Source organism: Leiobunum rupestre, chromosome 4 (assembly GCF_980474605.1).
Source record: "Leiobunum rupestre chromosome 4, qqLeiRupe1.1.hap1, whole genome shotgun sequence".
Classification (NCBI taxonomy): Eukaryota; Metazoa; Arthropoda; class Arachnida; order Opiliones; family Sclerosomatidae; genus Leiobunum; species Leiobunum rupestre.
The window spans coordinates 39,003,900-39,017,037 of record NC_143387.1 but is presented as its reverse complement, the minus strand read 5'-3'; the positions used below and the strand labels follow the sequence as shown (position 1 = coordinate 39,017,037).

At 38.4% G+C, this 13,138-nt stretch overlaps 1 protein-coding gene across 1 annotated transcript; it reads right to left on the bottom strand.

Annotated features, from left to right (window-relative positions):
* Window positions 1-5,159: 5,159 nt before the first annotated feature.
* On the bottom strand, window positions 5,160-11,867 carry LOC149947711 (uncharacterized). Its single transcript, XM_090171613.1, has 8 exons — window positions 11,790-11,867; window positions 10,778-10,996; window positions 9,914-10,265; window positions 9,570-9,770; window positions 8,636-8,974; window positions 8,332-8,560; window positions 7,732-8,233; window positions 5,160-7,246 (listed from the first exon to the last, which is right to left on the bottom strand). Exons 2-7 carry the CDS (start codon window positions 10,993-10,995, stop codon window positions 7,755-7,757), a joined length of 1,818 nt encoding a protein of 605 aa, XP_090027739.1. The 5' UTR covers window position 10,996; window positions 11,790-11,867; the 3' UTR covers window positions 5,160-7,246; window positions 7,732-7,754.
* Between the last annotated feature and the right edge of the window lie 1,271 nt (window positions 11,868-13,138).

The window sequence follows — 13,138 nt, the reverse complement described above, 5'->3', positions numbered from 1 at the left end:
AAGGCCCATCGTGATAGAAAGAATGGGGTTGGGGTGGCGCCGCGCCGTCAGGACTCAGGCGCCAATACGGGGAACACTTGAATACAAAAACATAGGGAACAAAGGCTTAACTTTGAATTTCCATAACTCTACGAATAATTGTTTCCGACAAAAAAAATTTGCACCATTGAATCCCTACCATCTTAACCTTTTTTTTATAAAAAATTGGGCTCAGGGACCTATAATTAAAACATCCCAATATTATTTTTTTATTTGTAATAAAAGATCTGCTCCTTCGTATTTTACATATATTTAAAAACTCGGGATTTTAATGAAGTGTTTGCAAAGCATGTAAAATATAGCAGATCCTTTGATTTTAAATGTAGTTAGTAGTTACTAAAAATGTAGTTGGTAGTTACTAAAAAATAAAACTTTAAAAATGTGTATTTTAAATTTTGATTGTAAAAGTTTTCTTTGAAAATGTTTAGTATTATAGTTTAAATTTATTACATAAAACAAGTTGGCAAGCCAAAATTTACCTCTCTTCGGAAGAATTGTCCCTAGTGGTACTAATTAAAGATATATCTCCGCAATTCAGAGTTATTTACTAAAAACGTAATCCCGATTCAATCCCGCCCGATATAAATTTTTTATTATAAATAAAATAATTGAGACGAAACCACAGAGTTTAATTTATTCAGAATAATATAAATTAAGTAGTTACAACAGTGAGTTAGACGTACTGAAACAATGCACAATTGAATTTAACCCTATTTACAGTAACCTACAAAAAAGTTCTGCGGAGAAAACGGAGAAAGATAATAAGGTTAGCTGGTAGTGCTCGTAATGGCTCGAGGAAGGTGAGTTTTCTCTTTGAAATTCTAGAGAGTCCGACGAAGTAACCTCTCTAAATGAAAAGGTGCGGACAAAAAGAAAATGGGAAACAGTTATCTAGTAGTGGTGACAAAGTCGCACTTACAGGTTTAAATCACGCAGAGCAGTATCGGTTAACTTGAATTTGACGGCACGGAACGAGAGAGAAGAGAGAGCTTTAGTTCCTGCTGCCGTCGGAAGGGGGAAATTCAGAAATTGTCTTCCCCCTTTTCGTAATATGTTCAGCGTTAAGGCTCGTCCAATGAAATGTGTACGCAATACTGCGATAGCGTGTTTAAAGGCCTGGTGTGGAACTTTCTTATCGAAGGCGTGTATGTACAGAAGTAATAAATAAGTGCAGTGTCTTGCTCGTCCTGTTTGAGATTTGGATAGTTTTTCAATTAATATTCAATTATATCAATCAGCAAAGGTGGACGGCCCTCCATGCTGTCGAGTTTTAACCAAGAATTATAGTCCTAAGATAATGGAAATGAAATGCCAGTGATTTGTTTAGACACTGTGATTTTTTTATTGTTCTTACTTGGTCCTCATCAATGAAGTATTTTACCGTGATAAAAAGGCCATTCTTTACTAAATACTCCTCAACTAAGCTTTTAGATAAGTTTAATATGTCAATTGTATCTTACGGAGAAAAAATACACAAACAATAATTTTCTTTGAAAAATTGAATGTCAGAAGATATTGATTAATATTTTATTACCTATGTTGTGTAATTTTGGAGAATCTTTTCTGTTGACTGAATACAGTGAATTAGTATTTTCCAGTTTCCTTCGAATTTGCGGGGAGTATTCTGTCAATGAGTCTCTCTCAAAACTGCGTTTGCCACTAGGTGAATTATGTACTCCTAAAGCATTTTTTTATATTAATTTAGTTTAGTTTGTTTTTCCTTTTTCTCAAAGGTACCTGTCTTAATGGCTGTTGAAAAGATAGTGTTGTTACTACCGGAAACTTCAACTGTGGCCACTTGAACTACTGTAGAATCCAGACCCGTGTTTATTATCGGCATTAAAGAATTAGGAATCTCCTTGTTAACAACATTCGTTGCTAATTCAATACTTTTATTCACAGGAGTTGAAGAGATCATATTGTTGCTACAGGAAACTACAGCAGTGGCCTTATCTTTAATAATTAAATTAAACTTACCATTACAATACAGTGACTTTATTAGTAAATAAATAAATAAATAGTAATCAAATTAATTTAGGATTAGTTAGCTACCAAAAAAATTGTCTACTTTACCATTAACACCCAAAGTGGTGTTTATTAGTGGTGGTTCCTCGTTAGTTTACCACGTTCTAAATTCGTTTCGATCTATCAAATGCCATCAACGAAAACACTGCGTTCATTCAGGGAATGTGACTTCGCCGCTAAAAACTTTTCGTTTCTCTTATTTCCTTATTACAAAAATGTAAATATTACTTGTAACGGACCATTTTTTAATTTTTACTAAAATTTCTGCTCTTTGAAACACTTGTGTTGTGTAATGCGAGCGAAATTCGTTGAACTCGGGTATTAGGGGAAATGAAAACGGCCCCGATGTATCAATAACGCTTTTCAATAATTATTTATATGGGTGCCTACATTAAACAGGGTGACCACTGTGACAATTTTAATCCCTAATCCTTACCTACACTCTGCGAGAGTGTCCCACACTAAATATCATCAACAAAAAGGGTTACACACTGTTTAGACTTTATCCCGGGTTTCCATTCGCGTAACCACCACTGGTATTGGAGTTAGCGAAGTAAATTTAAACATGAGTTAGTTGTTGTCTAGGGGTATGAATATTTTTAGGCTTATACCACTGCCTTCTCTAAAGAAGGCAGTGCTTATACTTAACTGAAAACGAGACTCTGAGTGTAACAAAAGATTTAATAATATAGATAAAAAATAAATATAATTAAACGTTACGAAAACAAACAATTGATAGTACTTCCCTTCGCGACTTAAATACAATATTATTAATTCCAACTGATTTGTGGGTGCTGATGCGGACTAGGCGATGTCCTTTAAAGACAAAGGTGGCATTTTATGCACACCTGCGCTTTACTTGACGACCGCACTCCAGGGCCATCTTAAGACCTTATGGGGCCCTGGGCTAAATTATTTCTTCAGACCCTTGCGATCCCCAACGGTCAGCCTTTGTATGTCCGTTGTCTAAATTCAACTACACAATAATCAAACCAAAACTTTTCATTTCAAAAGTATAACATAGGCCTACTGAAAATAAGATTTTTTACTGACAGTGTCTCGCTGTTAGCTTTTAGAAATTGTTGGTACCGTATGATACGCGATGTGGCGATGAGTTAATTACTTCAGACGTAACTAAAAGATACATAATATTAAATGAGCATAAATATTATTTAACCAACTAAAACCGTATCCCTAGAGTAAAGGCTGTATGGTTGGCCTTTCCGGGCCCTCAAACTGGCTGTGGGCCCTGGGCTGTAGCCCACTTAGCCCATGCCTTAAGACGGCCCTGCCGCACTCGCGGTTACTTTTTCGCGTCACGCGCGACTCTTGCTAGCGTCTTTTTAAAATCGGCGTCTCTCTTTCAGAGCGCTCGTTAAGATTAAGAGAGGCAGAGTTCAATCGTCTTCACTCTCTCGCTGCGCCACGACCTTCTTCTCCTTTTTCGCCAATTTTGGTCCTTTTTCTGGGACCATTCCCAAGTTAGACACTCATAACTCGCTTACTCATAAATTTTAAATTTTAACGGATCGATTCCGCATCTCAGCCCAATTAAGCTTACGAGTCCTTTATACCAACTATATTTAAAGTGGCACTATTTGATCTCTGTTGGATCCATGGAGCGCTCTTGGATGTCCAAAGATCTAACGTCAACGCCGCACACAAACATCACAGATGGGGAACACAAACACACGCCGAAGAGGGGACACAACTATAAAACAACGCTTAAAATAAAATAAATCTGGTAATGGTTCTTGTTTGGCACTCTCAGTGATAAAACGGGATTGGCTAAACGGGGTTACTATTGCTTAAAAAATATTTCCATAAAAGAAGAGAGAGAAGCTCCGCTATCTCCTCAGAGTGGTCGCCCCACAAACTTGGAGCTCGGGGGTCCAGGGAGAATATTGGCCGCTGAACCAAAGACCATTAACTTTAACTTGGCGACCAGCGCCTTCGGTTCGAACATCACCAACCCATTACCCGAAGTCTTATTAACGAATATAGCCTACCATAATTGTTTGTATATTTAAAATTGAAGAAAGCTCTCTTTTTACGTTTAATCCTATTTTTGGCACTACAACACTAAAAAACGACCCAGAGCTAATAATCGAAAAGCTATTTTGCCTAGGAATTTGATATTTTCAGATCGTATAGCATGTACAGGGGCTCTTTAGATGATACAAAACTCAATAACCTTGAACCATATCCTCAAGGTCTTTAAAATTATCTCGAGAACCGTTGGGCTTAGAAAATAATCGGATACAGTTAGAAAGGCGTGCACCATCGCTGATAATGTCTAAGTGGCTCTGAGCCTATGTAAATTGGCCAATAGTAAGGCAAGAATATAAACACCAAAAACAACAACTTGATAAATAAAAATGTTCAATGACTAATTATCAACATGAACATTTATTTAAATAAAGCTCAAATTAAGTAGGTGGAAATTATTAGGATCTAAAAAGTGATGGCGCACACTTTTCGAATTGGAACCGGCTTTCCAAACCTAACGGTTTTCGAGATACATTTTGAATGACCTTGAGGACATGGTTCAAGGTCATTGAGTTTAATATGATGTATTGACCCATTGTGCGTGCTACGCGATCTGAAAATATCAAATTCCTAGGAAAAATGGCTTTTCGATTATTAGCTCTGGATCTGTATTTAAGAAGGCCTGAACTTTTTGTAAAATGAGCCTACAAGGTACGCCAGAGATGGCGATCCGCCAAACAAAAGCACGGTCTAAGCTACATCTTCTAATCGGGAAGCTTCCCGCCATTCGAATGAGCGTTCTAGTTATTACTCTGATTTCTATGAATACAGCCCTATCTCAGTGAAATAACAATATTAACTCAATATTTTTATTCAATTATAAATATTTACAATGATACTGGTAACATGTCATTGCAACACGAATATTTTAAAGTTACCATTTTAAGTAACTTATTTTGATATATACACTTCAAATTCATAATTTGTAAACATTTTATACATATACACATTATATACAGAACATATTTAAAAAAAATTAAATTACTGAAATTTAGGGTACAGTACTGTTGATAACTTTGATAATACTGTCTTTACTCGAGGGCCAATATATTTATTCAATTAACTACCACCAAGCTGATATAACTAAAATCATTACCAAGTTGCCTCTTTTTTGGCGCTCCATTCATTAAATCAAATTATCTTCCTAAGTTTGGCATTAAGAACCATTTCCATTACCAGAAATATATAATATGTCTTACGAAAGAAATATCCATAAGTATTCGCGACCGAAACGAGTCTAGGTGGCATAACGGCGCTAGCTTCTCCGAGTAAGCGCCTATGATCTAGCGTCTGCTACAGACAAATTAAAAAGTCATAACGACGTTTTTTCTTAAATAAACTTATCAAAATACATATAAGCAAACGATGCAAAAAGCATATTAAAATGCAGTATCATTATTTATAAAGTCAAATTTACGAATAATGATGAAGAAAAACTAATAGCGTCTGCCTTAGCCGCTACCTATCTAGATCACAATGGCGAACCAAAGGGAGCTTAGTGATATATACACTTCCGGACTCGTGGCAGATTATAATCAGCGCTAATTTATCGCCCAACTGCGGAATCACACACCGCATCAAGGCTGAAAATAAACCCGTGTTAATTTCTCCGTCCAGCGATATGAAATTTGGAATTTATACTGCATAGGGATAATAACTAATTACTCGATGTAATAGTTTTATAAAGTAACTATTTGACGTATTTCACTCCGCCTATAGGTATTTTGAAAAACAAGCGGGGCTTGCGAAGGTAGATGTTTCACGTGAATAGCATTCTAAATATATGGATATGGATAGTGCTCTCTTAAGAGATATAAGATATTCTTCCAGTAACAAAATTTAATGAACCAAAGTTATCGAATGGACTTTAATTTATAAGCTTTCTTAAAATCTGCCACCCCCACTCTTCCTCTCGTCAACTGTTAGCGCTTCTCTGCTCCAGCCCTTTGAGCGAGACGACCGTCATCTCAGCGGGAGGAGGGCCTTTCGCCCCTGCTGGCGTTTGCCGTGAAGCGTATAGGAAGTGTATAAGCCGATAAAAAAGTGACGCATCGGGATATTACGGCTGGCATGATAGCTATTACTATTCTATATCTTCGGTTCATGTGCTTCCGACATTAGGTGACGAAACATCACCTTTAGCTACACCACTAACAATTTCTATCTTTATGCCTCGGCAAAAGTGACGAACTAGAACAGTGGTGTAGCTAAGGTCTCCCCCCCCCCCAGCGAAACTCTTTAGGGGGCCCCCTATAATGAGTGGCGTTTATAAGGGACGATTGGAGACCACCTCCATTATGGGGCCCCTTGAAGCCGGGGCCCCCCGAATTTCGGGGTCATTATTTACGTCACTGAACTATATAAAAAAACTGGTTTGGAAAATTTCGGAGGCGCCAACACGTTTTCCCGAATGAAGTATGGGTTTTTTAGTGGATCATGACTTTGGAGGCAATACATGTACTTTCAGGACCACTCTTCTAGTATTAGTTGGTTTTCAATAAAAATATAACGTTTCCCCAGCAGAGATATTGGAAAGAATGAACTATGATAGATTATAATTAGGGAAACCCTCCCAGATTGTCTGGATCACCATTATTGTCACAGGGTTTTTAATACGACGTTGGTTATGTTACTCTACGTACGCTTTAACTTGATTTCGGATAATATAAATTACATATCGAGAAGGTTTTTGTTAAGTCCGAGATTTCAATTTTGATTCGTTAATTGTCGAGCTAAAGTAATTAATACTATTGATCTCCTAGCTTCTAGCCTAAGCTAAAATACTATAATTAAATCTTAGGATCTCGAACGAACTCTAGGTAGGCCCTATCGTAACCCGTCTACGCTTCCTTTCAGTCGTGCTTTGCAAAGCGCTACTTTCTCCCTTTTGAGAGATTACATAGCGTATCCCTCCTCCGTCGCTTTAGGTAATTCGCGATTGAAAGGAACTTTTCGATGAAATATTCGTTCGGATAAACTTTTTAACCTTCAACCGACAAAAGAGTTAAACCGCTCTAAGCCATTCGTGTAAAGCGCAAATTGGCTAACTCTTCTCTTTGAGCTGACGACGATTCCGCCGTTCTTTTGAGCTTTTTATAAGAATGTCACTGGCCGAATACCTTCATTCCTTTTGCTAAAATAAATTGGAGAAATTACTATCATTAAATACGTGGGCCACTCACAAACTCAGCAGTGTTTTCCAATTACTGCATTTTTCGCACTAATTGGCGACCGAAACGAGTCTAGGTGGTGTAACGGCGCTAGCTGCTCCGAGGTAGCGGCTATGATGCTACAGCTAAATTAAAATGTCATAGGAACGTTTTTTTAAAATAAACTTATCAAAATATAAGCAAACGAGGCCAAAATGATATTAAAATGCAAGTATCATTATATTCATTATTTATAAAGTCAAACGATGAGGCAAAACTAATAGCGTCTGCTTTAGCCGCTACCTATCTATATTTCAATGGCGAACCAAAGGGGGTGTAGCGATAGTTTTCGGTCATGAATAATTGATCAATCTCTGCAGTTTTATATTTTTCTCTAGTTTACCAGTGTTCCGAGTGCGGTAAATACAAAACACTACTAATTCCGTAGTTTAACGCATTTCGAACTTACCCAAATATAAACCAATACGGTCGCTAAGGATTAGTAGGATTTCTCGATGACCCTAGAATACTTTTCGAAATGGTCCGAATAGGAGCTAGGCTGTTCCCTTCTAAAGGCGGACTCGTGACGCCGGTACTTCTATTTGCTAAATTAGAAGTCACCATTCCAGTCAATGGAGGCAAGGGACTGAACGTTGCCGTCGGTGGTGAAACGACGCCCAGACTCTTTCCGGGTAAAACGAGAGGTGGCCTGCCAATACCAGCTTGCGATGATGGAAAAGAAGGTGCCGTGGCGGGAGGCTGAGAAGTTAAGGAAGACCATCCGGACACTGGTTGAAGAATTTGTAAATTTTTGACGTTAAACGAGCAACTGCCTATCGACGCCCTTTGTGTAATGTGATGATGAATGGGCATCGCTCCGTCTACGCTAAGTCGTCCAGTTACTGGGACAGTCACTTCGGAAGTCCCTAGTGCCGGAGTTCCAAGTGGCTCTGGTAAACGAAGTCCAATGTCTGAAAATAATTTTTCGCAATTAATTTTCGCCACGTATTTCACATTAGAAATAACAAAGGGGTGGATTCAATCAATTTTGGTTGGTAATACAATTTACCGTGAACTATTTTGTGCTTTTGAAACTCTAGGACCTCTCTCATACCAGGGTCCAAAATATCCACACCGCTTTTAATAACTATTGGATTTAGATTACTGCCCTGACCAGGAACAATCGTAATTTGACTCATTTGTTCTGGTTCAGGACACGATGGAAGAGGTGTTAGAGCTGGGTATGTACTTTGACTTCCACTTTCGCCTTGAATGCTCGTTAGTTCATCAATCGGAAGCTTTAAAAATATAAATACACTTTATAATAAAACAATTATTCAATAACGATTTGTACCTTCTGGTTTGAGACGCACCAATGGTAAACTTCCTTTTGGTCTATCAACGATGGGTTTGCTAGAAATCCCAACCGGATGGTTTGGATCCAAGGCGTAGGCTGGAGTTCCAGAGCGGCCATTAGCGGGCGATGATTCGTAACTTCTCTCCATCGGTTGATTTGGAATCGGAGGACTCGATGATGGAACTACAACCGTGGGTCCGGTTGTCCGTGTTTCTGGAAATCTGAATTGGGAAACATTCTGAGGAAACTGAGGGGGAGGACTCCTAATTAAGTGCTGGTGGAGGTTGATAATATCGTCTTCATCCATTTCGGAATCCTCATCTTCGTCACTATCGTCTACAAGTTTTTCTTGTTCCTAAAAAGTTTGAAAATAGGAGTTAATTTTCCCGAGAGTATGGGAAAATGAGTAAATCTAATTTTAGGGTCAAAGTATAGGAACTCCCCCTGAAATTTTGTATGATGTGATGCCATTTAAGTCTATAAGATATGTTGAATAAGTATTGAAAGTTCGGTTGCCATTTTGCTTCTCCTTTATATACCTAGCGAAAATCGCGTTCCAGTGGGGCACACAGAAATTAACCAAGGGGGAAATATTTCAAAAATACATCTACTAATGAGAAATACTTATGAACCATTTAATTTAAACTTTTGGTAAAGCGTGATAGCGATTGATATGTGTATAAATTTACACGTGGAGCAAGCTTTAATGTATTTCAAAACCAGCGCGTAACCTTCATAAAGTGCATGTGGGCATTATATTTTTTTAAATCGAGATAGTGAAATCGAAATATCCTGCGCAACCATACAAATTATAATTTAATTAATTTGTAACTGACGTTTGAGATGTTTGCGAGGAATATAAATTATAATTATAGTTATTTTGTCGTGAATATATCGTAATGAAAAAACCTTTTCAAATAATTGCGAAAGCTTTTCCTATAATGGTGTACCTGTTTTCTTGGAGATGAGAACGGGGTATCTTCAGCATGCAGAGAAAACTTTTCAAGCTTTTGTTGCAGGTAAGGATTGTCCTGCCTGGACATTCTCAAAGCGTGCATGTCGTGATGAAGGCTGCGCACGCGAGGAGACACGACGGGGGACATAGTTACCACCGCCCCGCCTGACTGACACTCGGCCAACGAATTAAAATTCTGTAATTATAGTTTAAACATTACCGTGAAGATAAACGATTTAAATTACCATATTGTAATCATAACCAATTGAATATGGCAAAAAAAAACAATTTCGGGCTCATCCTCGACCAGCTTGCTTATAGCGTTAAGATTTGCCATACCTCTAAAGCGTTGTCGTCGCTATTTGAATGAACAAAGGGATGCTGATCGCTGTATCCTAAAGAGTGACCCATCGTTGACGAAGAGTGCAGCGGGATCTCGATTGGTTGAGAAGAGATCACTGTCGGACTGACGCTGCCACTAATCACTGATTCCGTGATGGGTATTTTAGGATCTTGTTCACCAGCCGTCGAAGGAGCCGATGAGGTCGTGGTGCAAGTTACTGTCGGTACTACCGATGTCTCCTTATCCTCACCTTCTTCTTCGAAATGATCGCGGCCTTCGACTTTATTCGGAGTCGCGGTCGCAGCTGCGCTTGGCGGAGGTTCACTCTCTTTCTCCTTCGGCTTCTTCCTATAATTTATTCAAAGTCCGTCAGGCTGGGCTCGGCCAGAATTAACGTTCCTACGTGAACGTATAAGCTGTATCCCAGCTATTAAATTCTATCAAAAGTCTCGCACGTACTTCCGGTTTCGGAATATTTCCTTCTTAAACAAGGAAAGTTCAAGGTCATTTAAAGGCACGAGTATAAACATGGGCGCACACAGGAAGGGGGCTAAGGGGCAGATGGCCCCCTTTCATGAGCTATGAAAGAAAAATGTCTGAGGGCGCCTATCAGCGTAAGGGCGTTTGTTTTATTCCTTTAACATTAAAAAAGCTTGCAAATGGGGCAAAATCCTCAGGGCCTGGCGAAAAAAGGGCCGCCGTCTTGCCTTGCACCGGAACCCCTCCCCTCTTTAATATTTCAGTTAGAATGGTCCGTGGTGGCATTTGACTCGGGGCCCGAAATGTCTCGGCCTTGAACATTAGGAAGTTTAAATGGTGGAGCAGCCCTTTGTAAATTTCAACCAAGTCATACGGCTTACTTAAATATATTAGTAAAGAGATCGAATCTGCTTCCGTTTTTCTTGTGGTGATTATTGTTGTTCGCTTGTTGCTGATAGCTTGGTGGCAGTCCAACTGAACTTCTCCTAGTCGGGTTGACACCTTCTCCTCCGCCGCCAACTTTTATCTGCTCTGCTGCGGTTGAGGCCACGATTATCTTCTGCTGAGATGGACTCCGAGAACTCGCAACGGTTACCATTCTGAAAAAATTTGGCATTAAGTTAATTTTCTCCAGAATATGACAATGCGTATAAAAAGTTGGACAACTGTGTTACGGTGAAGATCTTAATGATTTGATGATCAATTTAATTTTATATGGCTTAAAAATAATTAAAATGAAATAACATTTGCAATCCTCAGAACTTCACTACCTATTGGAATACAATTATTACCCAATGTAAAGTTTGCAGTGGCCTAGAAAAGTGGCAAATTTTGTTGTCAATGTTTCTAACAGAAAAGTGTAGAGAGGGAAGCAAAACAATTACAAATTCAGGGACCTCCCCGGGCGGAAAATGCTCTAGCTACGCCACTGAAAGTTTGCAACATGTGGCAAACGTTTAGCTTGTAGAATAAACTGCCACGTACTGAGTAGAGCAGTGTGATCTGGTATCAAACTAAACATGAGTGAAAGTATAAAAATTCAAGGCCACTCGTATTCGTTCATCGACCACTTGCTAGGCCTAATGCATCGTCTAATATTATAATTCGATTGTACTGTACATAAACCTTGGGAAATGCATAATGCTGTTTTTATAATTACCCGAATTAAGCGAAAACGAGCTCTTATGGATGATTGAAATCCAAACACAAAAATCGATTACTACCCAACACATACATAGAGAGTGCATTGGACAAAGGTTGCGTAAACTGGGAATATTCACGTGTCCAAATAACGTGATTTAAATAAGAACTCTATATAAACTAACCCTAAATCCCAAGACGTAAATGGCATTAATTAATTATATTTTTTGTTAATACGTAAAAATTTCTCACCTTTGTTAAGGATACGCATTTTTGGGAAATTATTTTCCGAAACAACACTCTACATAACTGAATTGTCTTTGTCTAAGCCTTTGGGAAAACGGATCAAATTTAACCATACTACGAACACGGCTCTCAGAAATCACTCGTCTAGAGTTGTTGATAACATCACCAAAGACTTTCACGATGCGATATTACACCATGAGTACGTTGTATTCGAGTTCGAATATTTGCGGTTAACCTAATATAGCTAGAATGGCTTAATTTTCGTAAACTGCAATGGTTCGACTAAACGGCAAAATTCTACAAACAAAGAGGAAATAAACGTAGGCGTAGCGTAGCCTAGGCGAACTCAGCCACCGGCCAAATCCGATTCGGGCGTGTAATTATCGATTGCGCAGCCTGCCAACGAAGTTCTTATCGGTCTGCCACCTAGCGCCAGAAAATAACCACGGTATTAATCGATTGGCTGTGATGGCGGAGGCTTTAAAGCAACACCTAAGCTATGCTTCAAATGATACTGTTATACAATATACTCCAACTAACGAGAAATGAACCATTTTCCCAATTCGCAGTTGGATTATGATGTTTAGTCATTTCATTTTTGTGTGTAATCCGTTCTGATACTATAAAAGAAACTACAGCGTCTGAGGATTTTACGACCCGACGTATCAGTTTTTCTATTGGCAGAACAGAAATTACAGAATGCTTCAAAAAAAATTGTGGATAAACCCAGAGATAAAATCTAGAGGGTAACACCAAAGAGATAAAATCAGGATGGTAACGACCAAAGAATTAAAATCTGTGTGGTAACGACCAAAAAATTAAAATCGGATGATAACGATCAAATAGTGAAAATACGGATAGTAAAGACCAAAGAGACACGGCAAAATTGTCATTACTTGACTTTCGTTGGTCGAAGTATAATTGTGAATTGGAATTATGAAACTTACCGTTTCGTCAGAAATTAGATTATTTCCAATATCAACTGTAGTATTCGCTATTTAATTTTTCTTCAAATAACGATTGTTTCTCGCTTATTCTGGTTCTACAGCAATTATCAATAATAACAAACAACAATAAGAACCAGCTAGGCTGATACCTAAGGCACCCCATAGGCCCAAGTCAGTCATTATTCCAAGCGGCTAGGTAATTAATCTTCAGTTTCAGAATGTTGTAAATATGTTTACGTATAATTCAAAGAAAAGCATAAAACAATTGAAATAAATAGATGAAGCAAAAACTACGAGAGTCATAGTTGGTCTGCAGTGGTAGAACGTCAAAGTAGTCATGTACAATAAAGAGAAACCACTTTGGAAAATACGCGAATATATTTCCTCAATAGAAGTTAGTTTTTCTTC

What these genes read in the sequence shown, in the direction of transcription:
- LOC149947711 (XM_090171613.1), bottom strand. Translation starts at nt 10,995, where the DNA reads ATGGTAACCGTTGCGAGTTCTCGGAGTCCATCTCAGCAGAAGATAATC. An exon ending in CTCTTTACTAATATATTTAA is followed by an intron (nt 10,266 to 10,777) that starts GTAAGCCGTATG and finishes AATAAATTATAG; the next exon opens with GAAGAAGCCGAAGGAGAAAG. An exon ending in GCGACGACAACGCTTTAGAG is followed by an intron (nt 9,771 to 9,913) that starts GTATGGCAAATC and finishes CTATAATTACAG; the next exon opens with AATTTTAATTCGTTGGCCGA.